This window comes from Muntiacus reevesi, chromosome 10 (genome assembly GCF_963930625.1).
Source record: "Muntiacus reevesi chromosome 10, mMunRee1.1, whole genome shotgun sequence".
Classification (NCBI taxonomy): domain Eukaryota; kingdom Metazoa; phylum Chordata; class Mammalia; order Artiodactyla; family Cervidae; genus Muntiacus; species Muntiacus reevesi.
In genome coordinates this window covers 5,316,244-5,338,460 of record NC_089258.1, presented here as the reverse complement: position 1 = coordinate 5,338,460, position 22,217 = coordinate 5,316,244, and the positions used below count along the sequence as shown (strand labels likewise).

Here is a 22,217-nt window from a genome sequence, read left to right as displayed (position 1 = left end):
CATTTTGAACACTAAGCCAGGAATCTGGAGGGCATTTTTAAGTGAAATGTGAGTCTTGGCTTCTCTGCTGAAGTAACTAAAACGGGGAGATAGACCAGTGGGGCCAAAGGAGTCCGCTCCGCAATCATGAGTCAGAGCAGCACTACGCTTGCAATTTGGATAAACTGTCAGCAAGGGGCAGCTGTCCCGGGCAACGGGAGGACTTTCTGGCCTCAGGGCCTCTCCACGTAGGGATTCTATAAAGAATGCGATGATTTGAAAATGAATGGGGCCCTGAGAAGAGATGTGAATCTGGGGCAATCTGAGGTTTATTAAATGATTATTTGAAGACCAAGGTCACTAACACTATGAGTAGCCAGTGAACAGTAATTTCTGCGATATTAAAAATCCTGCTCCGAATAGAAATGGAAGAACTCCCTTCCCAATTATAAGCAAGTTTAAGAGGACACTTACTTTTTTACAATTTTGTTGCGCTTGGCTTGTGAGAAGGTTTCAAGCTGAAGGGACTCATGGGTGAGAAATGCTACTGCCAAATGGAAGTAATTGTTCCAGAGCTGCTCAAAATTAATTGTGTGGGTGAAAAGAAATGGAAAATAACATTAATAAGGGTCATACTAAAACAGTGACACATAGTTATTCACTCTCTGGAAATTAATAAAAAAAATAAAGTAATATCCACAGGACATTTTTCTCTCTTGTGTTTCAATGATTCAGCCCTGAAAATTTTAACACTTTACTAAGATTTTTTTTAAAAAATTTAAACTACTATAGCTGTCTTTACTCTTGGGATAAAGGAAAATTGCTGCCAAGAAGTGTACCTATTTATAGTAGGTAGCTTGGCAATACTTATCAAAAGTCCTAGTGTTTTACCAAACTTTTGAACTAGTAAATATTTTAGGACTTTATCCTGGAAAAATAAAAATGGGTATTTTAAAAATATTTAAGTAAGTGCTATTTAACATAACAGAAAATGCAAACAACCTAAATTTTCATACACATATAAATACATATGTACATATGCACACATACACATGCATATATATATATATATATATATATATATGCAATATCCTCTGTTTATGTCTTCACTTTCAAAGTTCCACAGATACAAACACAGGCTGTGACACAGCAGAAGCACATCACCAACCAAATGTACCCTGTAACGGAAGCAGAACCTTGTCTGCAATCTGTCTTCCAAAATGAAACTATCCTCTTGCTTCAGCTGAAGGAACTCCTAGGTGAACTGCATGCTTACCTGAAGTTCAAAGCTTGCCTGATCCATGAAGAATCTGGTGAGAACCTCAGCAAACTGATTTATGGCACGGAGGAAAACCCTGGCGGGGCAAAGAAAACATGCTGGATAAATAAGGCAAACTTCATGCTCTTTGAGACATTTTCTGGGGCTTCCCAGGTGGTTCAGTGGTAAAGAATTCACCTGCCAATGCAGAAGACTTGTGTTCAACCCCTGGGTTGGGAAGATCCCCTGGAGAAAGAAATGGCTACCTACTCAGTATCCCTGCCTGGGAATTCCCATGGACAGAGGACCCTGATAGGCTACAGTCTATGGGGTAAGAGGGTCAGACACGACTTAACATTTTCTATGTTAAAGGAAACAACAACAAAACAAATCAAGCCTGGATTTGTTAACCTAAGACCTTTAGATCTATCAAGATCCTTAGAGGCCAAGAACAACACAGTCTACAGTGAGGGCCAGTTTCTCGAACTGTCTCCTAGCATCACTCAAGGCTGCATCACAATTGAGCCAGTTGAGAGGACCAGCTCCTGAGCCTCAGACCAGAGCTCTTTCTATTCCATCGTGACGCTTGTGTTTTTAAAGTCTAGGACTTCGGATGTAATTGTTTCTCTAATCTGTACATAGTTGGGAAGTGTTTTCAAACCAGATATTAGGACCATGGAGACTTAATGCTTATCATAATAATTTACTTTATTTAGCTCTTGAAAAATCCTGAATTTGAGTATCTGTGTATGCGTGCTCAGTTGTGTCTGATTCTTTTCAACCCCTTGAACTATATAGCACACCAGGCTCCTCTAGACATGGAATTTTCCAGGCAAGCGTCCTGGAGGGGCTTGCCATCTCCTACTCCAGGGGATCTTCCTGACCCAGGGATCAATACTGAGTCTCCTTCATCTCCTACACTGGCAGGCAGATTCTTTACCACTGAGCCACCTGGGAAGCCCTAAGTATCTGTATTCAGTTCATCTGACTTGAATTCAAAAAGTCTTTGTTGAAAACCAGCAACTGCAAAGCACTGGCTTAGGTTTTGCCTTGAAAGAGACACTTCCTGGTCTTAAGAAGGCTACAGCTTGGTGGGGATCACTTCCAACCTGTAAATCCAACCTTGACCCAACAAAGAATATGGAAAATTCTAGGAGCGGGGTATCAAATAGGTGTAGGGAATCAAAAGGAGAGAAGAGGACATCTAGGTCAAAATGGATTCCTTTGGAGATGGCTTTTGAGAAGGACCTAAAGGAATGGGAGGTAGATTGGTGGCCAGAGACGACGGGGCAGGCACTGCAGGTGGAGGCAGCCAACGTGAGGGAAGGCACGGAGCGTGTTCAGGGGCAGAAGAGGCTGGTGTGGCTGCAGGGCATACTGTATGTCAGCTTCCCAGGTGGCGCCAGAGGTAAAGAATCTGCCTGCCAATGCGGGAGATATAAGAGACGTGGGTTCCCATTTCTGGGTCGGGAAGATTCCCCGGAGGAGGTCATGGCAACCCACTCCAGTATTCTTGCCTGGAGAATCCCATGGGCAGAAGAGCCTCTTGGGCTACAGTCCATGGAGTCGCAAAGAGGCGGACACAACTGAAGTGACTTAGCATGCACGCACATTGTGTATGGAGGGAAACAGTGGAAGATATGGCTAGGAAAGCAGGGTGGGCCAGGATGCAGAAGGCTTGAATATTAGGATAATAAAGGCCACAGGGCAGCACTGAAAGATGTCTTGCAGAGCTGATGATCAACATGAGAGAGTTACAAGGTAACAGCAGAGAGAAGAGAGCTGAGAGCCCAAGTCAGAGCAACTAAAATAGCCTGGGTGAAATCAAGAACAGGAGGCCATACAACAAGACCATAGAAGCAGGAGGACCTTGATTTTACAGATGATGGACCTGAGGCAAAGAGACGAGACAGTGCTTCATAAGGCTCGGAAATCTAGTTACCAGACCCAAGTTTTCAAATGCCACCAGCCCCAAGATGGGCGGTCTCACCTGCTCTGTGTCATATTCATGACCATCCAGTCTTTAGCGTAGACGTTCTTTCCAATTAGATCCTTAAACATGATAAAAGTTTCCATGAGGAAGTCCTGCAGAAAACAGATGAGGAATGGTTGGAGGAAAACTGGGTTACACACCATATGCCTGGCCCGCATTACACTGATGCAAAGGAAGGAACATGATGGCCACGGTCCCATTAACAGTCTATCTTTTGAGTAAGTTTCACAAGGAGAACACAGTGGTGTTTTTTTTTTTTTTATTTTATATTGGAGCACAGCTGATTCACAATGTTGTCTTAGTTCCAGGTGTATAGCAAAGTGATTCAGTTATACATATACATACACGTGGTCTTTTTCAAATCCTTTTCTCATTTAGGTTACTACAAAATATTAAGCACTGTTCCTTGTGCTATATATAGAAGGTTCTTATTGATTATCCATTTTGAATATAACAATGTATATATAATACAGCATTCTTAGAGCTGTCCTATGATTTGATGCTTATAGCATACAATCTGGCTTCCCTGGTGGCTCAGATGGTAAAGAATGTGCCTGCAAAGCAGGAGACCCAGGTTCGATCCCTGGGTCAGGAAGATCCCCTGGAGAAGGAAATGGCAACCCACGCCAGTATTCTTGCCTGGAGAATCCCATGGAAGAGGAGCCTGGCAGGCTATAATCCATGGAGTCACAAAGACTCGGACATATTTGAGTGACTAACAATTTCACATAGTCTGACGAGGGAGACAAGGATGAAAAAACTGCACAAATTTTATAAATTATAAAATAGACTATTGAAAAATTAAACAACTGGCTTAAGGCCATAGAAACCAAGAAGCAGAGAGCCAGGATCCAGACCTTTGGGTTCTGGATCCCAGGTTTGCAGCCATAATATCGTTAGTGGTTGACTGCCAAATGTTGTCTGAATAGATCTACCGTACTTCAAAAGCATCCACCAATTGTGAGAAAATTGACACTTCTTTTTAACTTTTTGGAATCTTTTAAAAATTGAATTATAATTAACACACAGTATTACATTAGTTTCAGGTGTACTACATAGTGATTCAAAGGTTTTATACATGATCATCACACCTAGTCCAGTTACTATCTGTCACACTACAGAGTTTTTAGAGTATCACTGGGTGAATACCCTCTGTGTACACTACATTCTTGGTAGTGATTTACTTTATAAACTGGCGGTCGGGGTCTCTCAACCCCCTTCGCCTCTTCTGTCCACCTCTCTGCCCTCCTTCCCTCTGGCAACTACCAGTTTCTTCTCTGTATCTGAGTCTGAGAAAACTGACACGTCTAACAACTCTGAGTCCCGTTCTCCCTTATTACTGTTAGAACGGAAACAAAATGCTATAAATAAGCAGCAGAGTCAGGATTCTTCCTATTCCAGGAATGCTTCCATGGGTGGCCTGGGGAGAAGGGTCCTAAACGCTCCTTACAAAGAGATGTCAGCAGTGGACCATGATGACTGTAAGGACTAATTAACAAAAGCCCAGGATCCAGAAAATAGCTATTCTACTCACAAGGCGGCTAAGAGGAAAAAAGTAACTCAGAAAAAGAAAAATCAGGCTAAAAACCAGTGCTTAAAAGTTTGGAAAGCTTTTAAATTTATTATTTAGTTAAATTTAGACATTTTCCACTCAGATTCTTGAGATGAAAACCCAGTGCAATTTCTCTGGCACTAAACCGTGTAGTTTCAGCAAGGACAGGAAGAACGCGGGGCTGCGGACGCAGGGGCCTGGTTCTACTTCTAACAGTGCTCCTCAGAGACCCGAGTCCTAGTGCACTTTGGAGGCCAAACAGCGACGGATCAGGAATGACGGCAGCCCTGAAGTCTGTGCAGCCCTGCAATCTTCCCCCTGGTTCAGTGCAGACCAAATCATTTCCACCTTCTATTCACACATCCCAGCCCTAGTGCACAAGTGTTTCAATTTTCCATCATTCATTTTAAGCCTACCCATCACTTACTAACTATTCCACTAGCTTTTCTCCCCAAGTCAACAGGAGCTCATGGTTTGTGAAGCAAGGCTGCAGAAAGCTGGTTATCTGCTGAGACGACTCCACGTCCAGCCCAGGTGCCCCCAGTGATCTGTGGACAGCGGTGGCATAAGACGGGCAGCTCACAGGTCACCCCCGGCCTTCCTTTCCTCACCGCTTCCCAGGCCCTTCAAGTGATTTCTTCAGAAGCAGCAGGACCGAGAGAAAGGAGGGTCCACTGAAGGTTGAAAGGCTCAGCTGTACCCAGCAGTTCCCCCACTAATGACCATTGTTCCCTTGGGAGCAATAATCCTTTTATAATTAGAGGATGCTGGGAGAAGAGTTCACATTGTCCTAAAAACAAGAGATTAAACCTGAGTTTAGGGGTTTTTTTTTTTTGCTTACTTAATGGAGCCAAATTGCCAGGAGTTTGGATTTACTATAAATTCTACCTGCTTTCAAAGGAAATCTGAAAAAAAGTCATTTAGTTTCCCCTGTGGCGGCAGAGTGCAGCATGTGGGATCTCACTGAGCTCCCCGACCAGGGATCGAACCCGTGTCCCCTGCACTGGGCATGCAGAGTCCTAACCACTGAACTCCAAGGAAGTCCCAAGAAGTCACTATTTTTATATTAATTTTATCTTACATAATAAAAAATATTATATATAGTTATAGTATAACATCATAGTTATTATTATAAGTAGTTGGTTCTCATAGGTGTTAACACTTGTCAGGTAGAAAGCAAGGCATTTTCCATATGTCCACTCATCAGTATTCACATTAAGCATTTCTTTTTTGAAGTGATGAAAATATTCTGGAATTAGAGAGTTGTGACGGTTGCACAATGCTGTGAATATACTAAACAGCAATGAATTGTATGCTTTAAGTGGATGAACTGTAGGGAATGTGAATTATATTTCAATAAAGCGGTCTTTTAAAAAGTACTCACATTAACCCCCTCCCCTCCCCGGGTAGGTACCATCTGATATATGGGGAAGCTGAGGTTCGGTGAGGTTAAATGGCTTGTCCAAAATTTCACAGAGGGAAGCAGAATAGAATTCAGAATTCAAACCCAGATCCTGGTGTTCCAAAGCCTGTGTTCTGACTGCGGAGGGGAAACACTGCCACCCTCAGCTTCCACCTCTCAACCCCTCTCCTCTCCTCCATGATTCTCTCGCCCAGATCTCTGCAAGCACAGCTATGGATGGCTATGAACTCCTGTACCAGCCGGCCTGCGAGAGCGTGGCTGAAGTAGAAATCCACATAAGTCTCCAGACTAAGCCACAGTACTTGATTGTGGTCCAAACAGTATTCTGTGGTCCGTATTCTGAGAGTTCATCACTGGATCAATTACAACTAAGAACAAAAAACAGTACTGACTCGATAGACATGAGCTTGAGCAAACTCCAGGAGACAGTGGAGGAGAGGGGAGCCTGGCATGTTGCAGTCCGTTTGGTAGCAGAATCAGACATGACTTGGAGACGAAGAACAACAGCAACATTCTCTCCAATTCTTTGTTATGTTTTTCCATCATGTAGACCTCACAGAAAGGAGAGTAACTGGCAGGGAAAGAGTTGGGTATCCTTGGGACTACTGGCCACCTGCTCTCCATATAAATGAGGTAGAAAGCGGACAATTGAGAGCATAAGGAAGACAAGACAAGAATATGCATGAATGATGGAAGTTACCCAAAGGAAGTCTAGTCTACTGAGACCTCAACTATTAACCCAGCTCCATATCCAGCCTATTGCTTCACAAGACAAGACAATAACATCAAGGATGATATTTTGTTTTATGCAGGATCTTAGTTCCCTGACCAGGGATTGAACTCGGGCTACAGCAATGAAAGCGCGGAGTCCTAACCACTGGACCGTTAGGGAATTTCCACTTTCAGGGATGTTTAACAGCCATTAACAGTTCCCTGAAGGAAGAATCATGGGGAAGCCGCCAGAGACCTAACTTAGCTTCTCAAGCTACCTCTGGCTGTATGCTTAATAGTAAACTATTAAGAGAACAATTTTGTTTAAAACAAGAAAGAATGGAATATTTTCAACTGAAGATAACTTACAAATGTTACATGGGGCAGGCGCTACCTCTTTTTGCTTCCCTTCCCAGAGAATACTGAAAAGGATGACATCAACCACATCTCAGAAGACCATGCACATCTCTGCCTCCTAAAATCCCTGCAAGGGTGACAATTGCCCCTGAAAATGAGACACTGTCCTCTTCTGAGCAAAAACGGTCAGCCACATGTTTCTAAGTACAGGGTCTCTCTAAATCAGAGAAACTGCAGCGTCTCCATGAGGACCTACTGGTATATGAACTCATTTAGTCACTCAGTCGTGTCCAACACTTCTGTGATCCCATGAATTGCAGCCCATCAGGGTCCTCTGTCCATGGGGCTTCCCAGGCAAGAATACAGGAGTGGGTTGCCATTTCCTTCTCCAGGGGATCTTCCCGACCCAGGGATGGAACAAATCTCTTGCATCTCCTGCATTGGCATGCAGATTCTTTACCGCTGAGACACTTGGGAAGCCCATATATACTGTACTCTTCTTTAAAGCTTATGGCAGAGAAACATTCTCCCTCTTGTAAATACTGTGCAAAGCCACACAGCATTAGAGATGTGCGGGAAGAGAACCCACACAGAACTGATGCTCAATTCTGCCAAAATATAAAAAGTCTTAAAGTGAGCAGGACAATGAAGACGACTTACTACGATGTCTTGTCTGGTTTTGAAAGTACTGATGTAGTGGTTGTAGTGGCTGTCGTCCATCTGCCGCAGGATGGCAATCATGCAGGCAACAAAACTCCCCTGGAAGGAGAAGGAAAACACAATAAATCCCAGCTCCTGAGATCGCCAACTGACAGAGCAAGAAGTGGGTGCATGGCCTTTGGTTTTCCCTACCCAATTAAGTATGCAGAGACCCCACCATGCTGGAAACACACTGAATTCCAAAGATCTAAAGGCATGTGCTTTGCAGTTTCTTGGTAAAAACAAGCTCCTTCCAGGTTCGAATGGAGGGCTTGATTCATCCTGTTGTCAGCTTGACCTCTGAGATCCCGGAGGTCAGAGGATACTGACTATGATCTCAGCTAGACGACTAGTGAGGCTGAAACAACTTGTAGATGCTGAGTTGCTTGTTGAGAGAGATGGGTAGTAGAGACATCCAGAGAGAAATGCCAGAAATATTTAGATCATTTAAACAAATTTGAGCTTGGAGGACAGCGAGGAGGAGAAAGAGAAGTGGTACAAGTGAGCAGAAAAGCAGAAGAGAGGACAGAAGGGAGAGCTCCCCGCTGGGCCACTTCAGCGTCACGCCTCCCGCTCCGGGATCCTTTGGTCCGTGATTCTTGCATGTTAAGCTATGTAACTGTGGACCTGGTTTGAAGAAAGGGATTGGATAACTAGATGTGTATTTGGTCCCTCAGTTGTGTCTGATTCTTTGTGGCCCCACGGACTGTAGCCCTCCAGGCTCCTCTGTCCACAGAATTTTCCAGGGAAGAATACCAGAGTGGGTTGCTGTTTCCTACTCCAGGGGATCTTCCAGACTCAGGGATGGAACGTGCATCTCTTATATTGACAACTGGATTCTTTACCACTAGTGCCATCCCTGGTCTGGATAATTAGGTGATTACCGTCATTTCCATTTTGAGGCCAGGAATTACATATTCAACTGGCTTTCCCCTAGTCCAATCATATTTGAGTCACAGACTTAATTTTCTACCCTAAGGGTACGTACCCAAGGCAGAATCTGCCTATATTGATAGTTATGAAAACAATACAAATTTAAATGAATTTGGCAGAGAGGAGAGGAAAACCTAGCTGTTCTGGGATGGAGAGAATAACTTCCTACACACAAAAACAAGAAAAGACTACCCATGGTCACCTCTCTCTGGATTAATGCCTTACATCTCCTTTGTTTAAAAAAAGTTTATTTTTCTAATTATGAAGCAATGCAAATTTATTGTATTAAGGCTTTAATATTTATTGCCAAACTAGCATACAGTTTGCATTACCATCAACACCTAACACATTTATTTCTCCAGGCCTTTGTTAAAGTGTTTGTCCAAATTTTAGCTTCTTGGGAAAGGTATTTTTGGGTGGGATGCATGCCCTGAGGTTTGTGGGATCTTAGTTCCCTGACCAGGGATGGAACCCAGGCCCTGGGCAGTGAAAGCTCCCAGTCCTAACCACCACTGGACCACCAGGGAATTCCCAGGAAAGCCACTCTTTTTTTTTTTTTTTAAGTCCTACCATGTAGCATGTGGGATCTTAGTTCCCCAACCAGGGATCGAACCCACATCCTCTGCATTTGTGGAGTCTCAACTATTGGACCACCAAGAAGTCCCTAAAAAACCATTCTTAGTCACCTTACACAAATTTGTAACTCTGTGACCCTGAATCCCCTTATTCCACTCATTTTTTCCCCTCCATAGCACTTATCTCCTAATATTCTGCACTTATTTTTTATTGTTATTCTTGCTAGACTGTAAGCTGCTCTAAGGCAGCGATTTTTGTTCTGTTTCCTGATGTACTTCTCTTGTCTAGAACAATACCTGGCTTACAGCAGTTTCTTACTACCTATTTTCTTAATAAATGGTTTTTATTTACAGCAGCAATTTAGAAGAGTTCCTTTTCTATCCTCTAATTAAAATCTCACTGGAAATGGCGACCCACTCCAGTATTCTCGCCTGGAGAATGCTATGGACAAAGGAGCCTGATGAGTTACAGTCCACAGGGTCACCAAGAGTTGGACTGACTGAGCAACTAAGGGCAAATGCATGTAGCTCATACAACTGCAGGCAAAAGACGCTTCATTTTAACGATGATACAACCTGGTCTTGCAACAGTTACCTCTGGTCTCCATCATCCTTTCTACCTGACATTTAGTAGACATAATAGTTGGAAAATAAGAGGCCAACACTCACATTGCTAAAAGCATGCTAATCCCAAGTTCTTTAAAAGATTTTCTTTGAACGAAAAGGGCTGCCTGGTTATCCAGGGCACCAATCTATAAGCATATCAAGCATCAGGGGAAACAGAATGTGAAGGGGAGAACGGAATTTATCAGAATTCCTTTCATGGTGACTAAAGTGCATAGTTGGGAACATAACTTGGTAAGCTTCTGTCGGGGGGGCATGGCTGACAGCATGCAGGGTGCTGCCTCCACAACAGCTGTCTGGAGCCAAAGTCCACCTCCACCTCAATCACATGGTGGTTGTGTAATCTTGTACAGGTTTCTGCATGTTTCCTCTTTCTAAACATGGAGCTATGAGTTTTCAATGAAATATAAAGTGCTCAAGATACATTCTAGCACACACACAAAAATGAGCTAACAGCGACCACTACTATTAACATCATTTTGGCTGAACATACTATCACTGCTACCATTCTAATGAAGGTGGATCCACATAAAACATGCAGACATTGAGAATTACAATTACACTGCTCGAGATACTAGAAGAAATGCTGAAAGCAGTCAGCTAAACTAATTTTCTAAGTTTCTGCTCACAAAGGCTCATATTTTCCTTAAAGAAAATATTAAATAAATATTTAAAGAGCATTAGGTAGAACTGGTCCTGAGTTATCAGCCCACCTAGGGTGCCTGCATATCTCAGCGGGTCTCTGCTTTAATGTATATTACAGGAGCTTTATGTTTCACCGTCCATCTGAGTAAGACTCCTTAAGAATGGATTCACACACTTGGTATTAGTGAGATCCTTAATAACTGTCCCCCATTCATCTCCTCTACCTTCCTGTTGGATCATTTTCCCTCAAGAGAAAATCAGCATCAGATTTCCTCACAGTTAAGAAGAGTCACTCATCCAGGGAGGCTGCAAAGTTCGAGGCCCCATTCAATTCCAAAGGAGCCATGCCACCCAACACACAGTGCAGTCTAGAAACTGGGATGGGAGGGGCCCACGTGAACTCCAGTCACTGGTCCCCAAAGCCCCTCATTGGGTAGGTGGGATGGGCCACTGAGAGGCTGCAGTGGCCGCGTGGTCCCCTGGACGACACTCACAATGTGGGGAGACTGCCGGCTCATCCCAATCACGGTCCGGTTGATCCTTCTCAGCAGCCGTTCCATTACCAGCTGTGTGTGCTTCGCCGTGGGGCCCTGAGGAGGAAACACAGGGATGGACACACTTCTGACTTGCTTCACTTTTCTTAAGGAAAGCTCAGACAGTCAAGATTTCTCTTTCTGATTGGCCTCCAACTAATAAAATAATTTAAAAAAAAAAAAAAAAAAAAAAAGATTTCTCTTTCATCTTGTTCCGGCTCTTGCCTACAAAACAGTCTGTTATCCAAAAGGGGGAAACATTGCAGAATGATACAAAATTATTAAGGAATCTGCTTAACATCATTGGCTCCAATGTTTGAAAGATGAATGTGGAGATGCAGGGGAAGAATGTCTCCCTAATAACCTAGGTCATCTGGACTCACTGAGAGCTCCCTGTAGTTGCTGACTCAACAGACAGTTTTGGGAGGACCCCCACTAGCATGAGGTATTGGGTCCTGACCCTCCATGGATCAAGTCACCCAGGAAAATAAGGCACATAGATGGGAAGCAAAATGCAAATATACAAAGTTCTTGCCATCTTCTGTGTAGGAGGTTAAAAAAAAAAAAAAGAAGAAGTTCAAGTCAAGGACATTGTTATGGACTGAAGGTCTGCCTTCAAAATTTCTATGTTGAAGCTCTAACCCCCTAAGGGGTATGGTATTTGGAGATGGAGCTTTGGGAGCGAATCAGGTCATGAAGACAAAACCTGGGATTGATGGGTTAGTATCCTTTTAAGAAGAGACACCCGAGAGCTTGTCCTACCAAGGAAAGGCTATGTGAGGACACAGCTAGAAGGTGGCTCTGCAGGCCAGGAGAGGTCCTCACCAGGACCCAACCATGCAGGCGTGCTGACCTTGAACTTCCAGTCCTTAGAACTATGAGAAAAAAAATCTATTGTTTAATCCACACAGCCTTCAATATTTTATTAGAGCAGCTTGAGCAGACTAGGATAAGGAATTAATAATCTGACTCTGTCACGTGTCTATAAGCAATTATGCAACTTCGTGGAGCCTTCAATATTCACAGCTACAAAAAAAAAAAAAAAAAGAAAGAAAAGTTCCTATACAGGAATTACCTGGGCTGATACAACCAACACTGCCTCGGGAATGTTTTCTTTCTTTTTCCTTCCTGTGATTTGATGTTACATTCTTTCCGTTCCAACTTATCAATACTCAACTCGCCTTTTCAAAGCCAGTATCCATTCCTGCTTCTTGAAGACAATCTGAGTCTCCTGCTTAATGCTTCCAACAACTAGATCATTGCTATTTCTGTACTTTTATTAAAACAGCAAGTATTATTAGTACCCCCTCTCTCCTACAATCCCTTCTTTCCTTCCTTGCCTTTTACTGTTTCTTCGAATGAAAGTGACTCATAAAATCTGCCTCTCTGTGGGGTGTTGCGTTTTCCTCTGTTTACATGAGTTCCATATGTTAGACCCCAGGAGGCGTGTCCTGCGTACCGCACCCTCTGAGTCTTTAACAAATTTACACTTCAGCAGGAGGGATGGGGCTTACATATAAATAAGCAAAACACAAAGGTTCCCCTGGAAGGTCAGTTTCAAGAGGGGAGGGCTTGCTTCTCTTGTTCACCGCTGAAGACTCAGACCTTTCACAGTGTCCAGAGCACAGGGGCTGTGTAAGGAGTGTTTGAGAGTGGAATTTACAACTCAAGGATGGTAAGAGCCTTAAAGCGTAAGGACAGAATAAAGGCAGCTAGCAGGAATCTGGGCAGGACCGCACCAACAACTACTTCATGGAGGTGCTTAATGCAACCGGACTCTGAAGAATGGGGAAAATGTGAAGATGTAGTTATAGGAAAACAGGAGGGAATACTGGGCTATACAAAAAGGGGGGCATAAGAATAAACGAGTAATGAGAGCCTGGAATGAGGCGAGACGGTATAGGAAGACATAGGAAATTAGTTTGTACATATAAATATGTCTAGGGACTTGATGTAGGAGATCTGGGTTTGATCCTTGGGTCAGGAAGATCCCCTGGAGAAGGAAATGGCAACCCACTCCAATATTCTTGCCTAGAGAATCCCGTGGACAGAGGAGCCTGGCAGGCTACAGTCTATGGTGCTGCAAAGCATGGGACACGACTGAGCGACTAAACTACCACCCCCAGGGACTATACTGATGGTTCAGTGGTTAAGACTCTGAGCTTCCACTGCAGGGGGAATGGGTTAGATCCTTGGAATTAAGATCATGCATGCTGCATAGCTCAGTCAAATAAAAGACATATCATCTAAAAAAAAGGGAGCAGAAAACACCATTTAGGTTTCAGAAGGAAGGATGAGCATCAGAGCATACATGGAGAACTTCTCAGAAGCTCAAGAATAGGTAGAGCAGTGCTCTCTGGTACCAAAGGCATAGAGGGTAGAGGTTTCTACCCAACAAGCCCACAGAGACCTCAGTGATGGTCAACTGGGCTGGCCAGGAAAATCAGCCAGCAGCGGCCCCCCCAGCAGGCAGACCTCCCCAGACCTAGATTTGCCTGGTAGGTTCTAGGCAGGAGAAGCCTCTCTAAACACCTCTGAAGTAGGCACCGCCTAGGTTCTCAGCTGCCTGGGATGAGCAGGGCCGCACAGCTGTTCCCGTCCCCGGCCACGGGACCAGCGTGAGCTGTGCCCCACATCAGGGACTCTTGAACTCACCACATCCTTCCTGTCCAGAACCTCCAGGAGGTAGCTTAGAAGCTGCGAGCTGGCCTCGTGGTCAGGCTTGCTGGAGTTGTCGTCTAGCTGGCCGCTGAGCTGGTCTATCAGCAGAGCAAGCAGCACGTCCCTGCACTCTGCGGGCGAGAAGGCAGACCACTCACCAGCTGCCGGAGCACCCCTCCACGCGGCCTGGCTCCTTCCTACAGCCCCCTCTCTGCCTGTCCCTCCAGCTCCCAGCCCTGGACTCAGCCCTGCAGGGGCTCCTCCGGGCTACCCGGGAGCATGTGACTCTTAGGCACGGAAGTTCAGCCCTCTACCTGGAGCTTAAATGCAAAGGAAATCCTACCCAGGGTATAGTCCCACGTTTATAAAGTATTTAACAATGTCTTTAGCTTTCTGGGGGACGGGGGTGGAGCTTCTTTTGTCTCAGATGGTAAAGAGTGTGCCTGCAACACAGGAGACCAGGGTTCAATCCCTAGGTTGGGAAGATCCCTTGGAGAAGGGGGAATGGCAACCCACTCCAGTATTCTTGCCTGGAGAATCCCATGGACAGAGGAGTCTGGCGGGCTGCAGTCCATGGGGTCACAAAGAGCTGGGTACAACGGAAAGACTAACACAGAGCAATTTTTTTTTTTAAGGCATATAACTTAAAAAAAAAAAAAAAAAAAAAAGACCAGGACTTCCCTGGAGGTGCAGTGATGCAGACTCTGCCCTCCAGGGCAGAGGGGTGTCGATGCAATCCCTGTCAGGGAGTTAAGTACACACGCCTTAAGGCCAAAAAAAAAAAAAAAAACAAACCTCAGAAGCCCTATTATAACAAGCTCAATAAAAGACTTAAATTTTTTTTAAATAAAATAAAATTCAAAAAGGTCAACTTGGGGATTCCCTGGCATTCCAGTGGTTATGACTCAGCACTTCTACCACAGGGTGCACAGGTTTGATCCCTAGTCAGGAAACTAAGATCCCACAAGCCATGTGGTGCAGCCAAAAAAAAAACGGCCAACGTGATATCTGTAAGCTAAGTTATAGGAAATTAATAAACTAAGCAAGTTATATGCTTTTAATTTTCTGACATGTTCCACCGAATGGATAAAATATACTCAAAAATTTCTATGAACGCTAAGCTTCATTAGCACATTTCAGTGAGTTTCACAGACATTCTTTTCATGCGTTTGCAGATACATGGACTTCATATAGGAAGGTGCTATCTTTCCACTATGTCTTCTTTCTGGGAACTTCATGATGATAAAACATTATTCTGGTAAGTCCAGATATTCTGGGCATGAACAGAAATGACTGTGAACAGTGATACTACTTCCTCTGTTGGAATTAAGCAGTGCATCCTTGCTCTTCGGCTCAAATGCCTCATCTTCATGGTCTCATTTATGCTTTCCACATCCTTAGAGGCAGAAGTTATCACAGCATAAGAAGAAGTTGACTAATACTACGTTTTCTACTTAAGAGCACTCACTAACTTTCTGCACTCCCCCTGACCATGTCCTTGAAACAGCTGAAATGTCTGAGCACAAATTCAGAGGCTTAGAAAATAACAGCGCCAAAAAACACTGCTGATTTGATCTAGTACAAGTCCATCCTTCCATAGAAACAGAAGCCGAGACTTACGAGATGGTCCTTTGTTTGTCTGAAGTTATATAACTAGCCTGGGGCAAAGTCAAGAGGGTTCTTTCACCAACCTACTCAACTTTTTCTGCTTCTGATGTACCCTGCTGGTCCTCGGACCCTCCAGCCAACACACAGCATGAATCACCCCCTGGGGCTCCCAGACCCGGTGGGGGCTTCAAAAACAGCTCCCACAGCTGGCCCACCCTGACGAGCCTTGGGTTTACTGGGAAAGGACCAGGTATGGGACCTCCTTCCCATGTCAACTCTGGGGCAGGAACACAGTGATTTACACCTCATGGCTACTTGCTTGACTAGTTACAAAATGAAGAGTTTTCTACCAGCATTAAGAGTTTTCTTCCCTCGGGGTCCTCCTCCACTCCTAGCAGTCAGATGGTAATCTGGCTCACCCACAGCTCTCCCCGAACCTCTCTGATTTATAGTGACTGCCACTACTCCCACCACAGTCAATTTTTTGTCACTGATGTGACATGGCTGGGCATGGAGTTGAGGAGAAATGTGCATAACCTGCTCTGCTGAGCAAGTACAAGCAGCATACAGTTCATCACTGCCCCAGGGCATCCCTGCATCCCTGCCATAGGGTACCACTGCCCCACAGCATCCCTGCATCCCTGCTACAGGGTATCACCGCCCAATAGCATCACTGCATCCCTGCTACAGAGTACCACTGCCCCACAGCATCACTGCATCCCTGCCATAGGGTACCACTGCCCCACAGCATCAGTGCATCCCTGCCACAAGGTATCACCACCCCACAGTATCACTGCCCCATGCCATGACATCATGGTATCACTGCCTGCCCCGGTCCCTGGTTACTGATATTATACTCCATGTCTAGGTCAAAGGAGATGGTCCTGTTTAAAAGGACCATCTTTCCTGCTTGCCTGTTGCTTTCTGGGGTTTGTATTTTGAGGACAAAGTTTGCTAATTAATGCAACATTCGCTATAGAATTAAACATTAAAGAACACATGAGTTTGCTCTTTCATGGAGCTAGGTGAAATGCTGAACTGATTTCATCTTCTCCTTAAAAGCAGTTTCCCAGGAAGTGCTTAGGTATCACCAAGGACATAATTAAAATTTTCTTTAAAGGCAGCATTGGCTGAGGAAGAAAATTTCCATAAGCAGCCACTTTTGCGGGAGACTCACCCGACTGCTGGAAAAGATTGCTCTCCACTATCTTGGTCATGCAGTTCAGCTTCTGGCGAACTAAGTGGTTGTCGGGGATGCTCTGGATGAATTTGCAGAAGAGCACACTAGAAGAGAAACCTGGGTGGTCAGGGGTTCTATCCTGCCTTGTTGAAGGGAATAAGCTCTTCCTCTCCCATGGGAGATTATTAGGGCGTAGAGAGGTTGACCTGGAATTCTCTCCCCAGTGACCGGATAGTCTGTCTCTAAGAGGCCAAGGAGAGGCTATATTCTGCGTTCACTCTAGGGCTCAGCTAGGGAGCTGAGCCTGCCTAACCTGCCAAACAGTCAGGTCCATCGTTGCTTTGCAGACCTGCCTTTATACTCAATTTCTGCAAAAGCCTTTTCTGGCTAATTCCACCCCAGTGTCAATCACCATCTGACCTGGCATTCCTGGGGTACTTAGGTGTATGGTTGGAAGCATATTATTATGTACTTTTTTCCTATAGTTAATTTTATGTCTGTGCATTTTGTTTCTTTGGAGAAAGTGCAAACCTCTCTGAGGGCCCTTTATCTTCCCTAGAACTGAGCACAGAAAGGTGTTCAGTTCTTATGTGTCTATATGTGTTAGAAGAATCACAGCCTGTGTAGTAGTCCAAGCTGAAGCCGAGCAGGGGAGTTGCATCTCCTGCTAAGAAATAACAGGAACTTTCCTGGTGGTCCACTGGTTAGGAATCTGCCTTGCAATGCAGGGGATGCTGGTTCCGTCCCTGGTCAGGGAACTAAGATCCCACATGCTATGGAGCAACTTTAAGACCAAGCTTTCTGGAGCCCACATGACACACCCAGAGAAGCCTGAGGGCCGCCACTAAGACCCAGACAGCCAAATAATTCTCTTCTTAAAGAAACAATAGTTTGTGGCTATTTACCTGAGTTCAATAGGATCAAACACAAGTTTGACGTCATTAATGATGCTAGGAAGGTACTTCAAGGCTGCCCCCTGCATGAAAAACAAAAAAGCAGATTGTCATCAAGCAGGACAGACACAGAATTTCCTGCATGATCCCAAGAAGAAATGACTAACGCTGGGAAACAGCAAACTGGACACGAATGTTCTTGTGAAGAAGAAGAAAGCTAGTATTGCTAACACACGATCTCTCCCATCATCTTTTTCCTAAAAAAATCTAGACAGCTTTCCATTGTCCATTTAGAATGCATTTTTCTATCCAAGGAGGTAATCAAAACCTTGACATTTCCCTCACAAAGTTTCCAGAGAGAGGAGAAAGCAAAGTTCAGATCTGAGTCCTTACGGATTACATATTTTACATTTAAAAAACTGCTAAGGATGCTGATGATGGAGAGTTTGGGCTTCTGGAGAGAAGGGAAGCCCTGAGAAGAAAGCCTGCTGTTTGAATCATTATCAAGATCAATTGGCTAAATTCACAGAGGCCATAAAAGCCACGCAAGGGATGTCTAAAAGGGTAGCTTGTCATCTTTGGGAAAATGTCTATTTAGGTTTTCTGCCCATTTTTTGATTGGGGTGTTTGGTTTTTTGATATTGAGGTAGATGAGCAGTTTTGTGTATTTAGGAAATTATCCCTTGCAGGTTGCATTGTTTGCAAATATTTTCTCCCATCCTATGGGTTGTCTTTTTGTTTTCTTTATGGTTTCCTTTGCTATGAAAAACCTTTTAGTTTGAGTAGGTCCCACTTGTTTATTTGTCCTTTTATTTCTTTTGCCTTGGGAGGCTGATCTAAGAAAATACTGCTGCGATTGATGTCAGATAAAGTTTTGCCTATGTTCTCTTCTACAAGTTTTAGGTGCCATGGATTACATCTAGACATAATTAGGCACATGCAAAGATGCTCAACATCACTGATTATTACAGAAAAGAAAACCCAATGAGATATTATCTCACAGAGGTCAGAAGTCTATAAACAATCAATGCTGGTGAGGGTGTGGAGAAAAGGGAACACCCTACACTGTTGGTGGGAATGAAAACTGGTACAACCACTAGGAAGAACAGCATGGAGGTTCCTCAAAAACAAAAAATAGAGTTACCATATCATCCAGCAATCCCACTCCCAGGCATCTACTGAAGAAACAAAAGCTCAAATCTGAAGAGATACATGCACCCCAATGTTCAGAGCAACACAATTCACAACAGCTGGAAGGTGGAAACAGCCCAAGTGTCCGTCAACAGAGGGTGAGATGTGCTCTGTGTGTGTGTGTGTGTGTGTGTGTGTGTGCATGTAACGGAATACTGTAATTAAGTGTGAGTCACTCGCTCATGTTCGACTCTGCCATCTCATGGACTGTAGCCCTCCAGACTCTTCTGTCCATGAAGCTCTCTAGGCAAGAATACTGGAGTGGTTGTCACTTCCTTCTCCGATAATGGAATATTACTTAGCCACAAAAAGACAGATATCATATGATATAATTTATATGTGGCATATAACATAAATGAGTTTATTATTAAAACAGAAACAGACTCACAGACATAGGAAAAAAACTTACAGTAATCAAAGGGGAGAGGGTAGGAAAGGATAAATTAGGATTAACAGATATACACCATGATATATAAAATAGATAAACAACAAGGACCTGCTATATAGCATAGGGAACTATATTCAATATCTTATAATAACCTGTAATGAAAAAGAACCTGAAAAAAATACATATGTTTAACTGAATCACTTTGTTGTATACCTGAAACTAACACAACATCGTAGATCAACTCTACTTCAGTAAAAATAGGTAGCTTGTCTTTGGGAAACGAACATTTGAAAATACAAATGTACGTAAAAGGAAATACAAAGGGATTTCCCCTTTACTTTCTACAAGTCATTCTAAAACTAACAAGTTTTCCATGAATGAGGATTATTTTTTTTTTATCATGCACTGCAAGTTTTTCATTCCCCAGAACATCCTCAACCACAGTATTAACAGTAGCCCAAGCTGACCTTGATCTTGACAGCTTCTTCCAGAGGCCTGTCCATCAGTGAATTGAAAGCAAGAAATAACTGGCGGATTGAATTACTAAATTCATCTCCATCTTCACTTTGGCCATAAAATCTTAACAGGAAAAAAAGAAAGAAGGCAGTCAGATATTCCATCTTTAAAAGACATTTTTCAGTAGCTTTGCTGCCTACATGATGCTAGAGGCCCATGCGTCACTTGTGACTTCTTCACCCTGTGCACTGAGCCATCACGAGCGCTCTAACTAAGGCGGTTCAGGGAGGGGCCCCGAAGCTGGGAAGTCATCACCACCTGGACCAAAGGTAGTGATCTGTATGTAAAGTCCTACAACAGAGATCTCCTCCTGGTCCCCTGAGGTTGTCTTAAGGCCAGTCTTGGTGATGTCCTCCATCCTAGTGGCGTGTGGGCATTCCTGGAACAGAGTGGGGAACAGCCAGAAGCTGCTTTGCCTCAAGTAGCAGATGAGCCCTGCCTACAAGCCCACCATCCTCCACTCATTAGAACAATGTGCAATAAGCAGGAGACTTTCTCAGCTACCCTAGATTGACAGCTCGTCTTGCCAACTCCTGCCCTCCAAACCTCCCTCTCTCTTACCTCTTCTAATCATTCTATCTAATCACTCTGCCACTTGAATCATTCTGCCTCATCACATCATTTGTGCTGAAGTTTCAGACAACAGGGAGTAAAGTTCTTCAACCCAGAAATGATCTGAAACCAATCCAGTCTGTGAGTCCAGTTAGCATTCTTCTATCTACTGACCTGGCCAACCTGCTCCACAACAGGGCCCTCGCAGGACACAGGCCATCTTGGTCTTCACTGATACTGTGCTTCATTTCTTGCTTTTTAAATTAAGAAAAAACTTTTGGCCATGCTGTGATGCATGTGAGATCCTAGTTCTCCAACCAGGGATCAAATACACCTGCATCAGAAGCTCGGAGTCTTAACTGCTGGATCTCCAGGGGAGTCCCTGATTCGTGCTTGTTTAAGTAAGGTACCCTGCTTGTCTATCAACTGAAGAGTTGGTTTTTCTCCAAAGTAGAAATCAGAAGGCTCAAGTCTCAAGACACACAAAAGTACTGAAACTAGTCCAAGTGCACTTATGCTGAGGGGCCATCTTACCGCCAACTGGTCAAGAGTAGAGATAGTTTGAACTTGAAATTTTATACGCACACTCAAATATACATGCGTATACGTATTAGTCTCCTCCATTCTTCTATAACCTACATGGTACTTACAGAATGTGAACTCCTCTGAAAATTATTCAGAGGGTTCCTGCTAATTCTCAATTCGTCCAATCTACAGAACTGGAAAAGAACTTAGTCCATGAAATATCTCAAAATGAACATGTGCAAAACAGAACTCACTTGATTTTCCTGGTCATCTTTAAATAGTCCACATCCTGGCAAGTAGCACACCAAACCTAGAAGTTACCTACAATTCTTCTCTCTCACTCTCCCACCGATTCTAACAGCAAGTCCTATGATCTCTTATCCCTCAATCAGTCCACTCTCTGCCTCTCACAGGAGACAGACTCACCGGATCTCACCTTTGAACCATAACAGCCTATTGGAGGGAGGGTCAAGAGGGAGGGGATATATGTATACATTACAGCTGATTCACATTGTTGAAACTAACACAACACTGTAAAACAATTACCCTAAAAAAAAAAAAAAAAAGACTAAAACTTAAAACACAACAAAAACCAGTCTATTAAGAGGTCACCCAGGTTTCACTCTTAACCCCTGGCAATCCATTTTCCATCTAAGAGATGAGATGATCTTGTACTGGGTTGGCCAAAAGGTCAGTTCAAGTTTTTCCACAGCATCCTACAGAAAAAACTAAATAAACTTTTTGGCCAAACTCTGTAAAATGTAAGCCAGATATCACTACCTCTCTAATTGAAACCCTTCAGTGGTTTCCCACGACACCTGGCATGAAATCTGAACTCCTTCCAATGACCAAGAAGGTCTTCATCGTGCATCACTGTCTGCGAGGCTCCATCCTCCCACTGTGGATCTCTGTGCTCCGGCAACAGTGGCTTCTCCTGATTCCTCCCACAGGTCACTCGGTGACCCCGCAGGACGCCTGCCATAGCTGTTCCTGCTCCCCACACGTCTCTTACCTGAGACTTTCAGAGGCTGGCTCCTTGTCTTTCAGTCTCAACTCAAATGCCAGCCACCGGAGAAGTCTCTCCCACCAGCTCAGCTCAAGGAGCTGTCCCAGGTCAGTGTCACATCAATGCCTTCCCTCCTAGCTTTTATCCATCTGAGATGATCTTGTGGGTTTCTTCATTATCTGACTCCCTGACCTTGATGTAACCCACAAGCATCACTGGAGCATGAACCTTATCTCACCTCTGCTAGACCCCCAACACCCAGAGCACCCTACGTTTGTGACTTAAAAAAGGAACTATGGACTTCTCTCAGAGTGCAATGGTTAAGACTCCACCCTCCAACACTGGGGGTATGAGTTCTATCACTGGTCAGGGAGCTAAGATTCCACATGCCCTGTGGCCAAAAACCAAAACATAA

At 44.0% G+C, this 22,217-nt stretch overlaps 1 protein-coding gene across 3 annotated transcripts in view; it reads right to left on the bottom strand.

The window, feature by feature from the left end:
- The window catches only part of DOCK5 (dedicator of cytokinesis 5), a 271,512-nt gene that overhangs the window by 55,521 nt on the left and 193,774 nt on the right, over window positions 1-22,217 (bottom strand). For all 3 annotated transcript variants that reach the window (XM_065946612.1, XM_065946611.1, XM_065946613.1), the window contains 9 exons: window positions 19,671-19,782; window positions 17,637-17,707; window positions 16,729-16,835; window positions 13,938-14,074; window positions 11,244-11,339; window positions 7,934-8,032; window positions 3,228-3,322; window positions 1,256-1,334; window positions 454-554 (listed from right to left, as the gene is read on the bottom strand). In XM_065946612.1, coding sequence (XP_065802684.1) covers window positions 454-554; window positions 1,256-1,334; window positions 3,228-3,322; window positions 7,934-8,032; window positions 11,244-11,339; window positions 13,938-14,074; window positions 16,729-16,835; window positions 17,637-17,707; window positions 19,671-19,782 — 897 coding nt within the window. The remainder of the gene's footprint in view (window positions 1-453; window positions 555-1,255; window positions 1,335-3,227; window positions 3,323-7,933; window positions 8,033-11,243; window positions 11,340-13,937; window positions 14,075-16,728; window positions 16,836-17,636; window positions 17,708-19,670; window positions 19,783-22,217) is intronic.